Source organism: Malaya genurostris, chromosome 2, assembly GCF_030247185.1.
Source record: "Malaya genurostris strain Urasoe2022 chromosome 2, Malgen_1.1, whole genome shotgun sequence".
NCBI lineage: Eukaryota > Metazoa > Arthropoda > Insecta > Diptera > Culicidae > Malaya > Malaya genurostris.
In genome coordinates, this window is record NC_080571.1 from 334593269 (window position 1) to 334615647 (window position 22379).

Sequence of the window (22379 nt, forward strand, 5' to 3'; positions counted from 1 at the left end):
AATGCTAATGCTAAATGCTAATGCTAAATGCTAAATGCTAATGCTAAATGCTAATGCTAAATGCTAAATGCTAATGCTAATGCTAAATGCTAATGCTAAATGCTAATGCTAAATGCTAATGCTAAATGCTAAATGCTAATGCTAAATGCTAATGCTAAATGCTAATGCTAAATGCTAATGCTAAATGCTAATGCTAAATGCTAATGCTAAATGCTAATGCTAAATGCTAATGCTAAATGCTAATGCTAAATGCTAATGCTAAATGCTAATGCTAAATGCTAATGCTAAATGCTAAATGCTAAATGCTAATGCTAAATGCTAAATGCTAAATGCTAATGCTAAATGCTAATGCTAAATGCTAATGCTAAAAGCTAATACTAAATGCTAATGCTAAATGCTAATGCTAAATGCTAAATGCTAATGCTAAATGCTAATGCTAAATGCTAATGCTAAATGCTAATGCTAAATGCTAATGCTAATTGCTAATGCTAAATGCTAATGCTAAATGCTAATGCCAAATGCTAATGCTAAATGCTAATGCTAATGCTAAATGCTAATGCTAAATGCTAAATACCAATGCTAAATGCTAAATGCTAAATGCTAATGCTAAATGCTAATGCTAAATGCTAATGCTAAATGCTAATGCTAAATGCTAATGCTAAATGCTAATGCTAAATGCTAATGCCAAATGCTGATGCTAAATGCTAATGCTAAATGATAAATGCTAATGCTAAATGCTAATGCTAAATGCTAATGCTAAATGCTAATGCTAAATGCTAATGCTAAATGCTAATGCTAAATGCTAATGCTAAATGCTAATGCTAAATGCTAATGCTAAATGCTAATGCTAAATGCTAATGCTAAATACTAATGCTAAATGCTAATGCTAAATGCTAAATGCTAATGCTAAATGCTAATGCTAAATGCTAATGCTAAATGCTAATGCTAAATGCTAATGCTAAATGCTAATGCTAAATGCTAATGCTAAATGCTAATGCTAAATGCTAATGCTAAATGCTAATGCTAAATGCTAATGCTAAATGCTAATGCTAAATGCTAATGCTAAATGCTAAATGCTAAATGCTAATGCTAAATGCTAATGCTAAATGCTAATGCTAAATGCTAATGCTAAATGCTAATGCTAAATGCTAATGCTAAATGCTAATGCTAAATGCTAAATGCTAATGCTAAATGCTAATGCTAATGCTAAATGCTAATGCTAAATGCTAATGCTAAATGCTAAATGCTAATGCTAAATGCTAATGCTAAATGCTAATGCTAAATGCTAAATGCTAAATGCTAATGCTAAATGCTAATGGTAAATGCTAATGCTAAAAGCTAATACTAAATGCTAATGCTAAATGCTAATGCTAAATGCTAATGCTAAATGCTAATGCTAAATGCTAATGCTAAATGCTAATGCTAAATGCTAATGCTAAATGCTAATGCTAAATGCTAATGCTAAATGCTAATGCTAATTGCTAATGCTAAATGCTAATGCTAAATGCTAATGCCAAATGCTAATGCTAAATGCTAATGCTAAATGATAAATGCTAATGCTAAATGCTAATGCTAAATGCTAATGCTAAATGCTAAATGCTAATGCTAAATGCTAAATACCAATGCTAAATGCTAATGCTAAATGCTAATGCTAAATGCTAATGCCAAATGCTGATGCTAAATGCTAATGCTAAATGATAAATGCTAATGCTAAATGCTAATGCTAAATGCTAATGCTAAATGCTAATGCTAAATGCTAATGCTAAATGCTAATGCTAAATGCTAATGCTAAATGCTAATGCTAAATACTAATGCTAAATGCTAATGCTAAATGCTAAATGCTAATGCTAAATGCTAATGCTAAATGCTAATGCTAAATGCTAATGCTAAATGCTAATGCTAAATGCTAATGCTAAATGCTAATGCAAAATGCTAATGCTAAATGCTAATGCTAAATGCTAATGCTAAATGCTAAATGCTAATGCTAAATGCTAATGCTAAATGCTAATGCCAAATGCTAATGCTAAATGCTAAATGCTAAATGCTAATGCTAAATGCTAATGGTAAATGCTAATGCTAAAAGCTAATACTAAATGCTAATGCTAAATGCTAATGCTAAATGCTAATGCTAAATGCTAATGCTAAATGCTAATGCTAAATGCTAATGCTAAATGCTAATGCTAAATGCTAATGCTAAATGCTAATGCTAAATGCTAATGCTAAATGCTAATGCTAAATGCTAATGCTAAATGCTAATGCTAAATGCTAATGCCAAATGCTAATGCTAAATGCTAATGATAAATGCTAAATGCTAAATGCTAATGCTAAATGCTAATGCTAAATGCTAAATGCTAATGCTAAATGCTAATGCTAAATGCTAATGCTAAATGCTAAATGCTAAATGCTAATGCTAAATGCTAATGTTAAATGCTAAATGCTAAGTGCTAATGCTAAATGCTAAATGCTAATGCTAATGCTAAATGCTAATGCTAAATGCTAATGCTAAATGCTAATGCTAAATGCTAATGCTAATGCTAATGCTAAATGCTAATGCTAATGCTAATGCTAAATGCTAAATGCTAATGCTAAATGCTAATGCTAAATGCTAATGCTAAATGCTAATGCTAAATGCTAATGCTAAATGCTAATGCTAAATGCTAATGCTAAATGCTAATGCTAAATGCTAATGCTAAATGCTAAATGCTAATGCTAAATGCTAATGCTAAATGCTAATGCTAAATGCTAATGCTAAATGCTAATGTTAAATGCTAAATGCTAAGTGCTAATGCTAAATGCTAAATGCTAAATGCTAAATGCTAAATGCTAAATGCTAAATGCTAATGCTAAATGCTAATGCTAAATGCTAAATGCTAATGCTAAATGCTAAATGCTAAATGCTAATGCTAAATGCTAATGCTAAATGCTAATGCTAAATGCTAATGCTAAATGCTAATGCTAAATGCTAAATGCTAATGCTAAATGCTAATGCTAAATGCTAATGCTAAATGCTAATGCTAAATGCTAATGCTAAATGCTAATGCTAAATGCTAATGCTAAATGCTAATGCTAAATGCTAATGCTAAATGCTAATGCTAAATGCTAATGCTAAATGCTAAATGCTAATGCTAAATGCTAATGCTAAATGCTAAATGCTAAATGCTAAATGCTAATGCTAAATGCTAATGGTAAATGCTAATGCTAAAAGCTAATACTAAATGCTAATGCTAAATGCTAATGCTAAATGCTAATGCTAAATGCTAATGCTAAATGCTAATGCTAAATGCTAATGCTAAATGCTAATGCTAATTGCTAATGCTAAATGCTAATGATAAATGCTAATGCTAAATGCTAATGCTAAATGATAAATGCTAATGCTAAATGCTAATGCTAAATGCTAGATGCTAATGCTAAATGCTAAATACCAATGCTAAATGCTAAATGCTAATGCTAAATGCTAATGCTAAATGCTAAATGCTAATGCTAAATGCTAATGCTAAATGCTAATGCTAAATGCTAATGCTAAATGCTAATGCTAAATGCTAATGCCAAATGCTAATGCTAAATGCTAATGCTAAATGATAAATGCTAATGCTAAATGCTAATGCTAAATGCTAATGCTAAATGCTAATGCCAAATGCTAATGCTAAATGCTAATGCTAAATGATAAATGCTAATGCTAAATGCTAATGCTAAATGCTAATGCTAAATGCTAATGCTAAATGCTAATGCTAAATGCTAATGCTAAATGCTAATGCTAAATGCTAATGCTAAATGCTAATGCTAAATGCTAATGCTAAATGCTAATGCAAAATGCTAATGCTAAATGCTAAATGCTAAATGCTAATGCTAAATGCTAATGCTAAATGCTAATGCTAAATGCTAATGCTAAATGCTAATGTTAAATGCTAATGCTAAATGCTAATGCTAAATGCTAATGCTAAATGCTAATGCTAAATGCTAATGCTAAATGCTAAATGCTAATGCTAAATGCTAATGCTAAATGCTAATGCTAAATGCTAATGCTAAATGCTAATGCTAAATGCTAATGCTAAATGCTAATGCTAAATGCTAATGCTAAATGCTAATGCTAAATGCTAATGCTAAATGCTAATGCTAAATGCTAATGCTAATGCTAAATGCTAATGCTAAATGCTAAATGCTAATGCTAAATGCTAATGCTAAATGCTAATGCTAAATGCTAAATGCTAATGCTAAATGCTAATGGTAAATGCTAATGCTAAAAGCTAATACTAAATGCTAATGCTAAATGCTAATGCTAAATGCTAATGCTAAATGCTAATGCTAAATGCTAATGCTAAATGCTAATGCTAAATGCTAATGCTAAATGCTAATGCTAATGCTAAATGCTAATGCTAATTGCTAATGCTAAATGCTAATGCTAAATGCTAATGCCAAATGCTAATGCTAAATGCTAATGCTAAATGATAAATGCTAATGCTAAATGCTAATGCTAAATGCTAATGCTAAATGCTAAATGCTAATGCTAAATGCTAAATACCAATGCTAAATGCTAAATGCTAAATGCTAATGCTAAATGCTAATGCTAAATGCTAAATGCTAATGCTAAATGCTAATGCTAAATGCTAATGCTAAATGCTAATGCTAAATGCTAATGCCAAATGCTAATGCTAAATGCTAATGCTAAATGATAAATGCTAATGCTAAATGCTAATGCTAAATGCTAATGCTAAATGCTAATGCTAAATGCTAATGCTAAATGCTAATGCTAAATGCTAATGCTAAATGCTAATGCTAAATGCTAATGCCAAATGCTAATGCTAAATGCTAAATGCTAATGCTAAATGATAAATGCTAATGCTAAATGCTAATGCTAAATGCTAATGCTAAATGCTAAATGCTAAATGCTAATGCTAAATGCTAAATACCAATGCTAAATGCTAAATGCTAAATGCTAAATGCTAAATGCTAAATGCTAATGCTAAATGCTAATGGTAAATGCTAATGCTAAAAGCTAATACTAAATGCTAATGCTAAATGCTAATGCTAAATGCTAATGCTAAATGCTAATGCTAAAAGCTAATACTAAATGCTAATGCTAAATGCTAATGCTAAATGCTAAATGCTAATGCTAAATGCTAATGCTAAATGCTAATGCTAATGCTAAATGCTAAATGCTAATGCTAAATGCTAATGCTAAATGCTAATGCTAAATGCTAATGCTAAATGCTAATGCTAAATGCTAATGCTAAATGCTAATGCTAATACTAATGCTAAATGCTATTGCTAAATAACAAAGTCTTGGCATTATATTCCTTTTGTGCAATTTCGCCTTTCTGTTTCAACAGATTTCGCAACCGATTCATAGCGTACAGATCATAATTGCATGGCTAATGCAAATGCTACTGACACTATAAATCTTTCCAGGTTGGGGCTCCAGCATACGACAGCTGGCTTGTAGGACCAGCGCCCTATGCATTGAAAAAATGCTAATGCTAAAAGCTAAATGCTAATGCATTGTGAGATAACCACAAATAACTCAAAAATTAGGTTTTCTAAAACTTTGAAAACAACGCGGAAAACTTTACTTTTGCTTGGCTTTTTCGCACAAGGACGACGATTTTGAGGTCGTCAGGCACATATCTTCATCTGAATGCGTATAAAAGGGGAATTGTGGTCGAAAATCGATTATTTCTTCTTGTGCGTTGGGTGGAAGCAGACGTTGTGGGAATGATTTAATCAACCAGCAGTGACGAAGAGTGCAACTCAGGTCGCAACTCTCATTCGCTTTCCGGTCTTCGAGGGAGTGATCTCATCAACCAGCAGCGACGAAGAGTGCTGAGTCCAACTGAATTCTAAGTCTGTTCTAAGTTCTAAATTTAGTTCTTGGGCTCAGGTCCTGTTCCTAATTCCAGAATTCTTCATATCGGTTCTTTTTAGAACCATAATAATACTCCCAAAGAATTATGCGAAATTTTACTTCACTATACTCTATACGACCTATTTTTAAACCAGTTGCAGTTTGTAGAACACATATCAGTATCGGCTGTCAGTGGTATCCATCGGACCTCACGAACGCCTTCATAAATGGTTCTTTTCAGAACCACCAATATTTTATCATAAAGAATTATACTGGTTATTTCGTAATATTTGTGTGTCAGAATGTTTAATGTACCTAATTTATACTGTAGTTTAGGTGTATCGTTTCAAATTCTAATAGTGTAAAAGGGCAAAACTTGCACAATTCACACAATCGATCAACTAATTAATATTCGGAAGTATAAAGAGAGAGTGTCAGTTTTAGTCGTATTCGCGACATCCAGTTATGTCTCTGACATTACACACCTGTACTTTTTAAGTGACAATATTGTAAAAATCAATAATCAATCAATTCGACATAAATTAGGTTAATTCTCTTATTATTATTTTGAATAGGATGACAGTGAAATTCGTCTGAATAACTTTCTTCTACTTTTTCGAGCAAAACAGTTCAATGCATGCTTGAAGCAACGTCCAATGTTCGATAATCAACGGGTTCAACTCGCCGATAAATGGATCGTTGGTAAAGTTGTAGCCAACCATACTTCTCCGCCATTGCAAACGTCCATGACCGACTATTTTAGGTTCACTTTATATTTCACCCAAGCGCACACAAGGAATATGTTCCACCCAGCTAGGATCCGAAATCCTTTCTTTATTGAAGTGATTCAATGAATGGGTATGGCCCGGATCAATGGTCTATTTTAAGCTGTGCTTTTGCGGTGTAGATTCGGTGTAGATGAGCGTTGGTGAGGAAAATGTTTCTAATTGCGTCTGTGATTCCCGATAAGTCTCTCGATATTTGACTGACACTATTGGGAAGCCATCGACGCCGTTGAAATCGAATGAAACAGACGAAAAAGTATAAATCAAGCTGTGAAAATAGAATTGTAGCATACTAAAAGATTAAATTGAATCCATGATTGTTTTTTATTCCGAGATTGGCTCGTTCGGTCTTTTTAGTATAATTGATATTTCAAAATTATTGACAGGCAGCAATGGCAATGCGGAATAATATTCACCAAGCAATGATTACCCGTTTAAAATTTGAATAATTTTCCCTCAACACAAAAGCTTCATTTGTTTTGCCAAGGAAAATCTTGTGGAAGTGTTTCTACCGAACGCTACATAAGCCGAAAAAATTAAAATTCATAACCCAACTATACTAAACAAATTCTTCTTCTCTTCTCTCTGCAGGAGTCACAACCCTCCACCGGTACAATTATAGGATTTTCTCTTCCGATGTAGAATGGAACCTTCTACATTATGGTGAGTGTTTTGCAAACTTCACCATCCCGAGTGGCACAGATAGTCAGAGCTGTAGAAACCTCAAAAAATGAAAATTCGTCAATCGTAAAAAAAAAACAATGCACTTGAGTAACAATAAAGTTCCATCGTATCTATTTCTATTTTTATTATTCGAAAAGATTTATCGTTATACATAATTCATTGGGTATCGCGTTTTCTCGCCAGTGCCAGATTCCCAGTTGTCTTCATACCTATCGTGCATGTTCGTTAGAGATTCCGAGTTGTGCTGCTGCAGGATTAAAGGATATCATATTTTCATTCGAGTATAAAGTGTCAAAAAACTTTTTTGATGATTATCGTTCCTAGCCAGGCTACGAGCTTTCGTAGCTCACTGGTTCGGCCAGCTTGGCTACAGAATGGTGAACCTTCTGCTGCTACATTGCATATTGTCGCCAGTGCAGTCAGTTTTTTAAATGTGTTGCAAATAATGAAACACACTCCATCAGTATAAATCATCCGTGGGGGACTGTATTTCTTGAAATTCGCTGGCTTACTCTTGTATATAGTGGAACAACTTCTTTTGTAGATCCTCCGACGTTTCGACCAGTTTAAGTGACCTTTTCCAAAGAAAATTTTTCTGTCACTATCTGAAGTTGCGATTTATAGAAAAAATAAGCCAATTTTAAAACATGCAAATCTAGATAATTCTAATATGAAAAAATCTAAGATAAGATTGAAAATTTGTAACATGAACATAAAGATTAGGAAAACCAAGTTTGGTTTGAAATAAAAGCAATAAAAACATCAACTTTTACTTAGCTTCATAATAATACATTTACTTCAACTCTCAATTCATTCGGTAATAACAGTGGAAAAGTATTCCACTCCACCAATTTTCGAGCTTGTAGATAACTTCAAATATGAAAATGTAATGCAAAATAAATCTATTCTAAGCTAAACTATTGAACTATACCAGGTCAGTTATACTCAAGCAGTGTTCGAGCAATTTCTGAAATAGACAATGAGTCATCAGTCAGTCAATAAGTCATACTCCAATATGATTGAAACTTAGTAAACATCAACGGTATGAAAAGCCATTTACTTACCACGTATGTAGGGACCAATACGACTCAAGACTACTTTTGGAAGTGGCGGAAGTATTTTGCATAAACTTTCTACCAATTATGACCACAAAATTAAAACTTCTATAACTGGAGCATAAAGTGTTTTGCCTTTCTCTATGGAAAGGTATTAGAATTGCTGGAAAAACCGACTATCGAACGGAGCCTCGGAGACCCATAGTGTTATATACCAATCAACTCAGCTCGACGAGATCGGAAAATCTCTGCGCGTGTGTGTGTATGTGCACTTATTAACGATTTTTTTAACGCGCAATTTTCTCAGAGATGGCTTCACCGATTTCAACAAGCTTTGGCTCGTTTGAAAGCTAGTATTGGGCCACTGATCAAGTTCGAAAATTAAATGACAGTGACTTCTGGTTCCGGAGATATGATGGCATAAGTGACGTAACCGACAAAACGCGTGGTTTTTACTTACCGCGCAAGTTTCTGAGAGTTGGCTGAACCGATTTTAACAAGCCTAGGGCCGTTTGAAAGCTATTGTTAGACCATTGATCAAGTTCGAAGATCCAAAGACTGCGACTTCGGGTGCCGGAGATATGGTATGATGGTATAAGTGACGTAACCGACAAAACACGTTTTTTACCGCTATAATATATAAATATAAGCGTGCCAAGATCACCTCTAATTTCGTAAAGCGGTAGTACTCAAAAGTTTAAGCACCTCGAATAAAGTCCCCATGCGAAATTTGAGCTAAATCGGATATGGGTAAGGTAAAGGTTTGCAAATTTTCGATCTTGAAAAACCACCATGAGATTTCCGAAATTCAAAATAAAATGTTGATGCCAAAGGTCTTAGAATTGCATGAAACGTCGAGATTTGATGTCACCTAAAAAAAATTGCCTTTCTCATATAGAAAGGCTATGCAATCACTGTGAAAACCGAGGCCCGGAGGGCCGAGTGTTATATACCATTCGACTCAGCTCGACGAACTGAGCAAATGTCTGTGTGTGTGTGTGTGTGTGTGTGTGTGTGTGTGTGTGTGTGTATGTTTGTGTATGTAACAAAAATATGCACTAACTTTTCTCAGAGATGGCTAAACCGATTTTCACAAACAAAGATTCAAATGAAAGGTCTCATAGTCCCATAGCCTGCTATTGAATTTCATTCCGATCCGACTTCCGGTTCCGGAGATATAGGATGATAAGCACAAAAAAAAAGAAACAAAATATGCACTCACTTTTTTCAGAGATGGCTGAACCGATTTTCACAAACTAAGATTCAAATAAAAGGTATTATGGTCCCATAGCCTGCTATTGAATTTCATTTGAATGTGACTTCCGGTTCCGGAATTATATGGTAATATGTGAAAATTTGAGAAAAAGTTTTCACTCAATTATCTCTGGAATAACTCAACCGATTTTCGCAAACTAAGATTCAAATAAAAGGTCTTATTATATCCTAAAAATTTGTGGAACATTTTATCTGGATCCGACTTCCGGTTCCGGAACTAAAACTGCAAAAAGGATCACACACACTTTTCTTGGAGATTGCCAAATCGATTTCCACAAACTTATAGGTTCAAAAGAAAAGTCTTACAGTTTCATACGGAATTCCTTAATTTGTTGTGGATACTACTTTCGGTTCCGGAACTACAGGGTAAACATGATTTGTAGAGTTTGTGAGATTAGGTCCGAACAAATTTTCCTATTTCTTTTCAATAAACAGTTTTTTTGCAAATTTCACGGTTATATTTATGATGTAATGAGTAATATGAGAAAGGCATCATTACACCACTAGGTGGATTAAAATAGGTTTTTTTTTTTTTGAAAATATCAACTTTCTGGGGACTAAGAAAAAATCTCATAATTTTTTTTTATGACACTAAATCTCGACGTTTCATGCAATTCTAAAATCTGCTCTTTGATGATTTTCAAGATTTATGAAAATTCCAGTAAGTGGATTAAGAAAGGTTTTTGTTTTTCTCATATAGAAAGGTTATGCAATCATTTCACTCATTTCGATTTTCACAAACTTAGATTCAAAGGTCTTGTGATCCCATACAAAATTCCTGAATATTTTTTGGATCCGACTTCCGGTTCCGGAATTATGGGGTAAAATATGCAAAAAACTGTGAAAATAAGTGCACCAACTTTTTTTGGGGATTGGGTGAACCGATTTTCACAAACTTAGATTCAAATAAAAGATCTTTAGGTTCCATACTAAATTCCTGAATTTCATTTGGCTCTGACTTCCAGATCCGGAGTTATGGGGTAAGATGTGCAAAAAAAAATGAAAATATACGTTCTTGATTTTCTCATAGATGGCGTGACCGATTTTCACAAACTTAGGTTCAAATGAAAGGTCCTGTAGTCCCATACGGAATTCCTGAATTTCATCCAGATCCGGAAATATAGGGTAAAGTGCGTTAAAAATTTTATACCGTCACTGAAAAGGGCGAAAAATTGTAAAACAATTTTCTAAATCGACCTCAAATCTTCTCCAATTGATAGTTTTTATCACTAGACGGTCAAACAAACCGATTTCTGTTATTCTTTCATGAATCTAAGAAAATTATTCTGAAGAATACCACAGTATTATTTATGATAGTATGATTGATATGAGAAAGGCATCATTACACCACTAGGTGGATTGGTATAAGTGACATAACCGACAAATTGCACTTTTTCCAATCTGCTGGATTTTATTGGAGATGATCGAACCAATTGCGAAAATATTAAGATCATTATAAAAATTCTATTGGTTCATTGATAAAGTTCAATGACAAACGGATTACAGTTACATTATTAAAGATGTAATGGTATAATAAAGTGATTTCTAAACTGGTCCCTACAGCCCACAACCACTGCGTGACAATATATGGCAACAAAACGTGGAGTAATTTGAATCCTCTCGCATTTACTCGGAGATTCAACAAATTTAGGCTTCTTCGATTATTACTATTGAGTCATTGATCAAGCTCAAAGATCAAATAACAGACACGTTCGGATCCAATGATAAAGTGGCATAAGTGACTTAACCGATAAAACGTTCTTTACTTTACTCGATTTTCTCGGAGATGACTAAAACCTGTTTCAACAATGTAGAACTCGTTTAAAAGTCATTATTGGGCCATTGACCAAGCTCGAAAATCTTATGACGAATAGTTCCGGTCTCGAAGGTATTATCGTATAAATGACGTAACCGACAAACCGCATTACTAACTATTTGCACAATACTTTTGAAGATGGCTCAGCAGGTTTTGACTATTACTCGTTCCAACAGTAAATTTTTGCCTTTCTCATATAGAAAGGTTATGCAATCACTTGAAAATGTGTGTATGTGTGTGTGTGTGTGTGGGTGTGTGTATGTATCAAATAATCTCACTAGGTTTTTTCGGAGATGGCTGAACCGATTTTGACAAACTTAGTTTCAAATGAAAGGTCTCGTGGTCCCATACGGAATTCCTGAATTTCATCTGGCAATCATTATCATCTGGTCATTGTCAGTAGGCAACTAAACAAACCGATTCCGGCTATCCTGGTTCCCGGTATCCGGTTCCGGAAGTACCGGAAATAGTGATCATATATAGCAAAATGAATCTCACTCACTTTTCTCAGTGATGGTTTGACCGATTTCCACAAACTTAGATTCAAATAAAAGGTCTTCCGGTCTCATACGGAATTCCTGAATTTCATCCGGATCCGACTTCCGGTTCCGGAGTTATAGGGCAAAGTATGTTCAATATTGTACACCGTCACTTAAAATATTTTCGGATGCAACAAACATTTAGATCGTAATTTAGAGTGCGTACTAGTAGAGTTTGTGTGTCATGTTAGTTGGTGGCCGTACGAACCGACTTCGATTATACCGGTTCTCGGGTTCCGGTGCCGGAAGTGCATATGATAGTGAGCCCATTTCGTTTTCTTAAGGATGACTTACGCAATCAAAGCACTGTTTTATTCCGTATGTTATGCATAAACATTCTCTTAGTTTCTTTCAAAAATCGAAGAGAAAAATTTTGAATAGAATATAACAATATTATATGAACATGAGAAAGGCATCATTACACCACTAGGTGGATTAAAACAGGTTTATATTTCTGGTAATGAAGAACGAATATGTTATCGTTTTAAGTCAAAAAATCTTGATTTTTCTACTTTGTCGACCATTTTCGATGAGGTATGAAACCATAATGACTAGAACCAATTTTTCCTGATTTCTCTGAAGTCATTTATTGTAATTGACAGGAGAAAATAACTAGTTGAAAAAGATACTGAACAACTTCACCAAAATTTTGAGCAGATTTATTTTTATATTTTTAGGAAGCGAACGATCAAGATTCTTCACACGTAACATGAATGTCAAGTCAAACGTATAATTTTTATTGAAAAGAAACAAAAAAAGCTACTTGTGATACTACGTAAATATAGCGATTGATTTTCAAGACAAGATATGATAGTCGTAGGCAAATAACAACTGTCGAATTCGATTTGGAAGATGTTGTAAAGCTTGCTTCATTTAGAATTGGAACAAACTTTTGCTCATATTGTGGCGCTCCTGGTGGACGGATTTGGAAGTTCTTGGCGCCCACGTTTCGGGAATTTTGTCAGCTTCACGTATGATTTTTGACATTCCGCAAATCGACTGTACTTTGTAAACAATCAACATGGAATCCAAAAGAAGGGAAAAAATTGTGCCCAGTTATTCGGAAAATCGATTGTGGTCTGCATCTAGGCAAACTAAACAGCTGAAATTGGAAACATTGACGACGATTCGGAAGTCTCAAGCCAATCGTCGTAGTGGAACTGTCAACCAGAAACTGCGTGGTAAGATTTTAAAGACGATTAAGAGGAATCCTAATCTGTCGGACCGTGATTTGGCCAGAAAATTCGGTGCTGCCCATAGTACCGTGAGGAGAACTCGACTCCGGGAAGGAATCAAGTCATATCGAGCTAGCAATCAGCCAAATCGGACCATAAAACAGAATAGTGTGGTCAAAATTAGTGTTCGGAAACTATATGATCAGGTGCTGACCAAGTTCGACGGGTGTATTCTGATGGACGATGAAACCTATGTCAAGGCTGACTTCGGGCAAATTCCAGATCAAAAATTTTACTTGGAAACGGCTCGGGGGGATGTTCCAGGCAAATTTAAATTTGTTTATGCCGACAAATTTGCAAGAAAATTTATGATTTGGCAGGGCATTTGCAGCTGTGGCAAACAAACGAAAGTTTTCGTTACAAATAAGACAATGACATCGGAACTATACCAAAAAGAGTGTCTCCAAAAACGAATTTTGCCGTTCATTCGATCCCACGACCATCCCGTAATGTTTTGGCCAGATTTGGCAAGCTGTCATTACAGCAAAGTCGTTCAAGAATGGTATGCAGAGAAAGGATTCCAGTTTGTTCCGTAAACCCTTAACCCACCCAACTGCCCCCAGTTCCGCCCTATTGAGAAATACTGGGCGATCATGAAGAAGAGACTCAAGGCAAAGGGAAAGGTTGTCAAAGACATCAATCAGATTACGACCTGGTGGAATAAGATAGCTAAAATGATGGACGAAGAAGGTGTGCGCCGCCTAATGAGCCATGTTACAGGAAAAATTCGAGAATTCCTTCGAAACCGTGACGAATAATTTTATCCGTATTTTTTCTTAAAAGTGTGAAGAAAACGCTACATTTGTATAAAAAAATATTTTGATTTCAATAGTAAATAACTGAAATACAGGCAATTGTCTTTGTTCCAATTCTACCTGAAGCAAGCTTTATGGATCACGGCTTGAGAAAAAGTAAAAACTTAACCAAGAAATGATAAGAAGCTCGACATTGAGAGAAGAACCGTTTTGTCGTTCAGCTATGGCTGAGTTTGTTTCGTCCTTGTTTGCATTTTCACATCCTCGGTGTTTATTATCCTTTCATTGGATCACTTTCAAAGCACAATCTGTAGCGTCACGTAACATGCTTTATCTTCCCATTGATTTATTGCTAACTGGGAATGCAATACGTAACCATGGATATCCGGTGAAATGACTACGTAACACAATTAAACGGACACGTTCCAGGAGATTACATTTCCTATTCATTCAAACAACCATTGAAAGCTAATTACAACTCACTCGTTTGAGTCAATATAATCGTAATTCTCTGAATGCTGCACGGTGGCTTGCCAAAGGAAAATCTTACCCATCGTACCCTTGAAACAATTACCCATTATATAAACTTTTCCCGCAATGAAGCAGCAGCAGCAGCAGCACCAGAGATCCGGAAAGATTGATGGCAGACTAACATGGTCGAACCGTCAAAACACTGCAGCTTTTGAGTCGTTTGGCGCAACTGTTTCCACTTGGACCGTAGCCAGCGAAAACAAAACCATCAGGTCACGATGCCAACAAGCAATCCTTTTTAAGGATCTCACGAGATTCACATCAATCTTTGCTATGGTGGACCACCCAAGCGAACATCTCGACTCCGTTCCAAACTCGGTCGGTCACCATTCGCCAAAGTGTAGTTTATTCGCTTTATCATCATTTCGCCATCGAAGGAAATTCTCGCAGTGCAGATACCGGCAATTTGACAGAGTTATTTTTAGAGCTATGGTCGTTCACTGAAACTCGAAAGCATTTTCCTATCGTTAATCCTTTTTTTTAGTTGCATTTTTTTACAAAATGTGCTTTATTCTAACTTTCCGTTGGGAACAAAGGAATGCCGTTTGCAATTCGTTCGGCGGTAGTTTTTCGGCGACATTGGAATGAGTTCCCAGTTTTTGCGGAGAACTATGGTTATCGAAGATGCGACATTGGGTCAAACGGATGGATGCCAACACCCGCATCGCAGTGAAAGTGCACTCCAACCGAGCATGGTTTTTGCTGGAAAATACTCTGAAGTAGGTTGCACAGAGCATGATAGTTGGAAGAATGTTTGTGCCAGCACGATCAAGGCAGCCTACACATGGTTCCCAAACCCCAGACCAACGATAGAAATCTCATTGAAAGTATTTTGCTGTGCACTAAAATTGGAGAACTTCGATTACTTCATTTTAGTTTGTTTGCATCCCACTTGCAGTATAGACAAATGTAGGAGTCGTCTCTGATAGAAAAAAATTACGCGGTTTTTATAGTTTTGGAATTCGATTATGGTATTCGGTGATAGTTTTTCGAAACTATATTTTTGATGCAAAATTGATCGTACAACTAATTTGTGAAAGTTTGTTTTGGTTGTTCGGCTGACGACAATTGTTTCATGAGGTTACTCTCAGGCGTATGACGTACATAGCTAATGCCTGTGAATCACTAACTTGCTCAGTGTGCACTCTTTTCAAGCAATTGAAAACAAAAGAAAAAATCATACTTTCAATGTGGTGATTAATTTAGTCTTGTAGTTTCCATAATTACGAATGAACAACAAACAGTGAACTTTCGCTGAATGTACTTGTTTCACTTCCTTCAGTATGTGTATGAGGATAGCAGCGTGCACAACGTACTCATTTCACTGTACTATTTTTCAGTTGATACAGACAAATGGTGTTAAAATCGGACTCGACTTTCTCTGATTTTTATTCAACTTCTTACACGTCTCCAGTTTGGTAGACCATTTGTTTTTCACAAATGGAGATACCAATTTGACTCAAGTTTGATTTAAAAACCATCTTAATCCATCCAGTGGTGTGATAATGCCTTTCTCTTGTCATTTAAATAGTCTTATTAATATATATATATATATATATATATATATATATATATATATATATATATATATATATATATATATATATATATATATATATATATATATATATATATATATATATATATAAGATTCTATCCTCGGCTATTATTAAAAGCTTATCAAATAACCTAATAAAGACTGTCCCAGAAAGTACGGACGCAACCAAAAACCGCTGCCATTTCGCAATGGTTCAGAATCTGTCAATTGTTATGGCTGCGTACTGTTGTTTACACTCTTCTCTAACCACTTGTGCAGTTGTTTATTCGTTTTCATTAGTTTGTTTCGAAATGCGTGGACTTTCAGCAGAGCAACGTCGAAAAATTGTGTACAAATGGTGCACAGAACGCGGACTGTCACGGAGAAAGATAGCAAAAATGGAAGAAGTAAGTGAAAAAGCCGTGCGAAATGCAATCAGGAAGTTCGGTGAGGATAACACCTTTGAGGATAAACCGAAAACGGGTCGAAAAAAGGTCCTTCTAACCCTCAGTTGGATAAACGTATACTGAAGGCGTTCGAGCAAAAGAAGTAGGTTTCAGTTCGAGATGTGGCCAAAAACGTGGGCACTTCGAAGTCAAATGTTCTTCGTGCTAAAGAACGTTTGAATCTTCGAACCTATAAGAAGCAGAAACAACCAAAACGTAGTCCGAAACAAGAAGCATCGATCAGCCCGAGGGTTTGAAAGCTGTACAATACGATTCTTGCTGGAAATTTGAACTGCATAATCATGGACGACGAAACCTACGTGAAACTCGATTACAAATCCTTGCCGGGACCACAATATTATACGGTGCGAGAAGGGCAAGTGTTAAACCAGTCCGAGACATCGATTGAAGTCGAAAAAATTGGTAAGAAAGCTATGGTCTGGCAAGCGATTTGTAACTGCGGTAAGATTTCGATACCCTTCATCACCACTGCTTCAATGAACAGCGAAATATACATCAAGGAATGTTTACAAAAACGACTTCTACCCATGATTCGAAGCCACAATGATACTGTTGTCTTCTGGTTAGATCTTGCTTCTTGCCACTACTTGGAATCAACGGTAGAATGGTATACTACCAAAAATGTCACTTTCGTCCCAAAAGACATGAATCCACCAAATTGCTCACAACTTCGACCAATTGAGGAATTTTTGGCATTAAAAAAGGAAACATTTTTCGGCAGCCGAAACCATTCAACAGTTCGAAAAAGATTGGAAAAAAGTGTCAAAACTTGTCGCCAAGAAGTCTGTACGGAATTAAATGAGGAACGTTCGCAAGAAGGTGCGCCAGTCTACAATGGCTAAGTAGTAAATGTTGAGAATAATATTCTGTTGTTGTAGTCTAATATTATCAGTATATCGAATAAAATTTTAATATCTAACACTTGTGATTTATTTACAGCGAAATCAAAGTGCGTCCATATTTTCTGGGACAGTCTTTAGTAGTTTTCAAACGAATCTTTCCACATTGATTGTTTTATCTCCGAGAAATTTTGTTGCACTTGAAAAACACTGGGATTTTGTTTCATTGAAAAACACTGGAATTTGTCATAACATTGCATCTCTCGAAACGGAAATGTTCGCCATTACCCTTCCGAATTTGATTGACATTGTTAGTTTTCAAATAATCCTAATTGTCCTAATTTGTTGAGTCATCTTCGAGAAAATTCAGCCGAAAAAATGTGCGGTGATTGGTTAACGTCATTTATACCATTATATGTTCGAAACTAAAAGTGACATCCATTTGATCTTCGAACTTGGTCCATATTTCAATAGTAATTGTCAAACGATCATTGACTCGTTAAAATCGGTTAAGCCAACTCTGAGAATATTGAGCCGTAAAAAACAAAGTGTTTTGTCGCTTACGTCACTTTTACCATTATATCTCCGGAACCGGAAGTACCTGCTATTTGATTTTCGAAATTGATCAATAGTCCAATAGTAGCTTTCCAACGAGCCTAAGCTTGTTAAAAATGGTTCAGTCATCTCTGTAAAAACTGGAACGGTAAAATTATCTGAAAAGTTCACACACAGACATTTTCCGATTTCGTCGAGCTGAGTCGAATGGTAGTATTGGTAGTATTTCACACAATCAAATGTCAAAAAGGACCATATTTTTGATAGCTCGAATTGGAGCAATTATTTTGGTACTCAAAAGTGGGTATTTTACTTTAACCATGTGGTGCTATCTCAAACCCGTTCCAGAGTTGAACCGAAAAGATAATTCAATATAACACCAGATCTCGACGTTCAGTGTATTCCGAAGACGAAAAAAGAAAACCGCATAATGTTGAAAAGTTCACTTAGAAAAGTCGCAAAAAGAATCTTGAGTGTAGCTTGTCTAGGTTTGCATAGTCACTCATACCTTCAATATGTAAATTTATATGCAGAAGCTCCCGGAATATGTAATGATGTTGCGTTAGGAAAAGTTTCTAACGCAACATCATTGTTCCGTTCTTTTTTGGGTGGATTTAGCGTCTTGACATTTACTGAAAAAAAGTTATGGAGTGGTATGTCGTGAACAACGTCCAGGTGGTGTCCATAGACTTAAACCCTTTCAACACACCAGTGCTCCACGCAATTGAGAAATATTGGGGCATAATCAAGCGGAACTTCAAGAAGACACCAAAATCCCCGCGAAATATAAACTTTAACCGATTTTTGTTTGATCAATTTTATGCAATCACTGCGAAAAACGACTCAGCTCGACGAACTGAGTAAATGTCTGTGTGTGTGTTTGTGTATGTAACAAAAATATGCACTCACTTTTCTCGGAAATGGCTGAACCGATTTTCACAAACCTAGATTCAACAGAAAGGTCCTCATGGTTCCATAGCCTGCTATTGAATTTCATCCCGATCCGACTTCCGGCTCCGGATATACAGGGTAGTATGTTAAAAAATTAGACAAAAATGTGTACCCAACTTTCTCGGAAACGGCTTAACCGATTTTCACAAACTAAGATTTAAATGAAAGGTCTTATAGTTTCCTAAAAAATTCATTATGTGCAAAGCATTTAAATTATCACTACTTGTAGAACACATGAAATTGAAAATATACTCTAAACTCATAAAATGAGTATAAAACCTGTTGATATTTAGTGGAAATCATGCTACATATATCTGAAATGCAATGTCACATTGTTTTCCACATAGATTTCAAGTGAAACACAGCTGACCGCATCAAGTGTTTTGCACATACATTTGAGCTGTACTCATGTTAGTGAATTTGCACATGAAATCATAAAACAAATCGCTTTGGTAATGTATTGGAACGAAAATGCATATTAAATTAAAGTGCTGTTTACATAGGAATCGATCGTGCAAATTTTTATCAGTGTAAATTCTTCTAGTTTGCAGGCATCTTGTTAGTTTGTAGTCATGAAAACTTAATTCAACACTGTTCGTCCCCCCTTTTTTTCTGTTCCGGAAGCACCGGAAGTAGTGAAAAAAAACTCCAAAAATAGAACTCACTTCGATTTCTCAGCGATGCTTGAACCGATTTTCACAAATCTTAATTAAAATAAAGTTCATCTGGTCCTTAAGGTGGCCTACTGTGAAATTTCATCCTGATCCGACATCCGGTTCCGCAGTTACAGGGCGATGAGTGTCAAAGTTTTCAAACGACCGTTTAAAATGACAATATGTACACCACCGGTATGTGCAACGTGGAAGAAGACAACACAACACAAACGATGCGTGATTTGTTCAATTTCGTACACCCTATAGAGAAAACTAAAAAAGGTTACGGGTGTTTTATGCTGCTGATTCGTGCTGTTTAGCTTGACTTACATATGCAAAAGTAACACAAACGTAGGTTAGCTTCGTTTGTTAGATTTCGTTTAATTGGTTTAATCGAAATAGGGCATGAGATAGTAAGTCTAGGTTTAACTAGGTTCAAAACTGTTCCAATTTGGAGGTCATATTTGTTGCAGGCAAATGAACCAACTTCTGCTATTCCGGTCTTCTGAATCCGGTTTCGGAAGAATTGGAAATAGTGATCAAAACTGCAAAAAGGTTCTCATTCACTTTTCTTCAAGATGACCAAATCGATTTTTATAAACTTATAGGTTCAAAAGAAAGGTTTATAGTTTCATACGGAATACCTAAACTTGTTTTGGATACTACTTCCGGTTCCGGAACTACAGGGTAAACAGGATTTATAGATTTTGTTAGATTAAGTTTGAACAAACTTTCCTATTTTTATTCAATAAATAGTTGTTTCTGCGAATTCCACAGTAATATTGATGATGTTATGAGTAATATGAGAAAGGCATCATTACACCACTAGGTGGATTGAAACAGGTTTTTCTATAAACTTTAATAAATTAAATGTTAATTCAAATGTCCCAAACTGTTTAAAATACCACAACTCGTTAAAGAGAGCGATTCGTTTCTCGCAAATACACATCAAATAACTGATTATATCATGTCTTCTTTTCCAAACATAGCTGCAAAAGTGAAATTGACAATAAATAGAAACACAAGCCAAAAGCCTTGAACTCACCTATAAATCACCTATTAAGAACAGCTCACTCTAACAAAACAATGCACATCAGTTGCGTACAGCTGAGCGTCTGGTAAACATGTGAGTAACCAACATTAAAAAAACGACGAATAATATTGTTTTTTTTGTTCAATTTGACACCACCCCTCCTTACTGCTGTAACATTACATATTTGTCAAGGAAAATAGTTTCGGTGAGATCTAAGGAGAAGATAACCTTGAAATGCGCTTTTAGCACCAGGTATCACTTGAAATATGTTGTGATAAGCACGTTTGTCGGAATAAAGTCGGGATTTACTAACTATTTATTGGGCGTGACATACGTCCATTGTGTCAGCTCTATATGAATTGTATTATTTTCAATTTACATAAATTTCGTATATGATATAAAACCAGCAAAATTGTAAAATTTTTCGACCAAACCGTTTCATCACGATGTTTCACAATGCCATTATTAGAGTCCTGTTCGGAATTATTGATGCCTCGATAAGTACCTACTTGAAAGCATTCTCCCTTGTTGTAAGTGATTTTCATTCGCATAAGGGAAAAGCAAGGTGACTCACATCAAAAGCTTCACTCACCATTTCCTATTACGACTATAAATAACGAATGGAGGAAGCGTGTCTAAATTTCGTTTCCACGTGGCACGTTTTCTATGAATATCATATCAGCCCGAACGAAGCTGATCTTACTGGCTGGCTGTGTCCTGTGCGGGCACGTCTTCTTTGAGACGACGCAGAATTTAGATTTCCGGTTGAAGGCACCAATATTTTATTTTTGGTACCATTTTGACGAAATTCGTGCTGCTGATAAAGAAGCTTGGAATGCCAGGATCCAATTTATAACCAATCTTAAATATTCAGCTTCCAGATTTACTAAATTATATTCATTCAACAATATGCGTCGGTCGGTCGGAAGTTCTCTATGCTTTCGGAATAGCGGACCCGTATCTTAACGAGCGTCATAAAAAAAAGCTCATGACTTAACTCGTGAAACGAAACAGTTACTACTTCCTAGAGTGCCTTTGGCCTGTCCACTCCTTGCTAATTAACACCTTATCGAGCAATTGCGCCAAGTTTCTTTTGTGTTTCGCACTTTGGAGAAGTTTCTCGGAAAATAACCCTACTTTTTATCTTCCTTTTTTTTGCAGACAATAACAGCAATAACAATAGGAACAGTAAAAACAACAATTCCAGCAGCAGTAGCAGCAGCAGCAGCAGTAGCAAAATCAACAGCTATTAAAGGACGAACGAACGGGTAACCGAATCTGGTGGCTGCAACATGAGCTCACGTCACGCCTTCTACACCGTAGAGGTGGGTGACACCAAGTTTACTATTCTGAAGCGATACCAGAACCTAAAACCGATCGGATCCGGTGCTCAAGGCATTGTTTGGTAAGTACGGGCACCTACTTTATTGCTTGTATCGGAACAGTTGCGTATGCCAATATGCACTCTCCTCGAGAAGATGCATGAGTTGCACACGGACAAATAAGCTGCAGTGCACTTCCGTTGATTGCATCGGTTCCGTCTAGTACAGTATGAGAACATCAGCCCGAGAGGAACTTCTCGCTAATTAAACTTTAACGAATTTCTACTTTGGAAAGTGTTCATCACTGTTTGATAGAGGATTTTACTTGAAGAAAGTTTCAACAAATTTTTAATTATGCACTCGTCTCAGATATGGTAAACCATTTATCTGTTCACGTATGAAGAGACCAATCCCACTCACGACTGACTTTTAAACAGAGCGAAAGAATTTTTGTATGAACGTTTTTCTTATCGTTGTAGCTTCGAAATTGTTAATTGTATAAAAACGA

General features: G+C 35.6%; 1 protein-coding gene across 10 annotated transcripts in view; it reads left to right on the top strand.

The window, feature by feature from the left end:
- Positions 1-22379, top strand: part of LOC131431658 (stress-activated protein kinase JNK) — a 212401-nt gene that overhangs the window by 149875 nt on the left and 40147 nt on the right. For 5 of the 10 annotated variants that reach the window (XM_058597491.1, XM_058597489.1, XM_058597499.1 and 2 more), the window contains 2 exons: positions 7216-7287; positions 21711-21954. Coding sequence is in view for 1 of the 10 variants with exons in the window: in XM_058597499.1 (XP_058453482.1) it covers positions 21842-21954 (113 nt within the window). In the remaining 9 variants the exon portion in view is untranslated. Of the gene's footprint in view, positions 1-7215; positions 7288-20505; positions 20643-21710; positions 21955-22379 lie in introns of all 10 variants that reach the window. The other 5 variants (XM_058597497.1, XM_058597496.1, XM_058597498.1 and 2 more) reach the window with 2 other exon arrangements.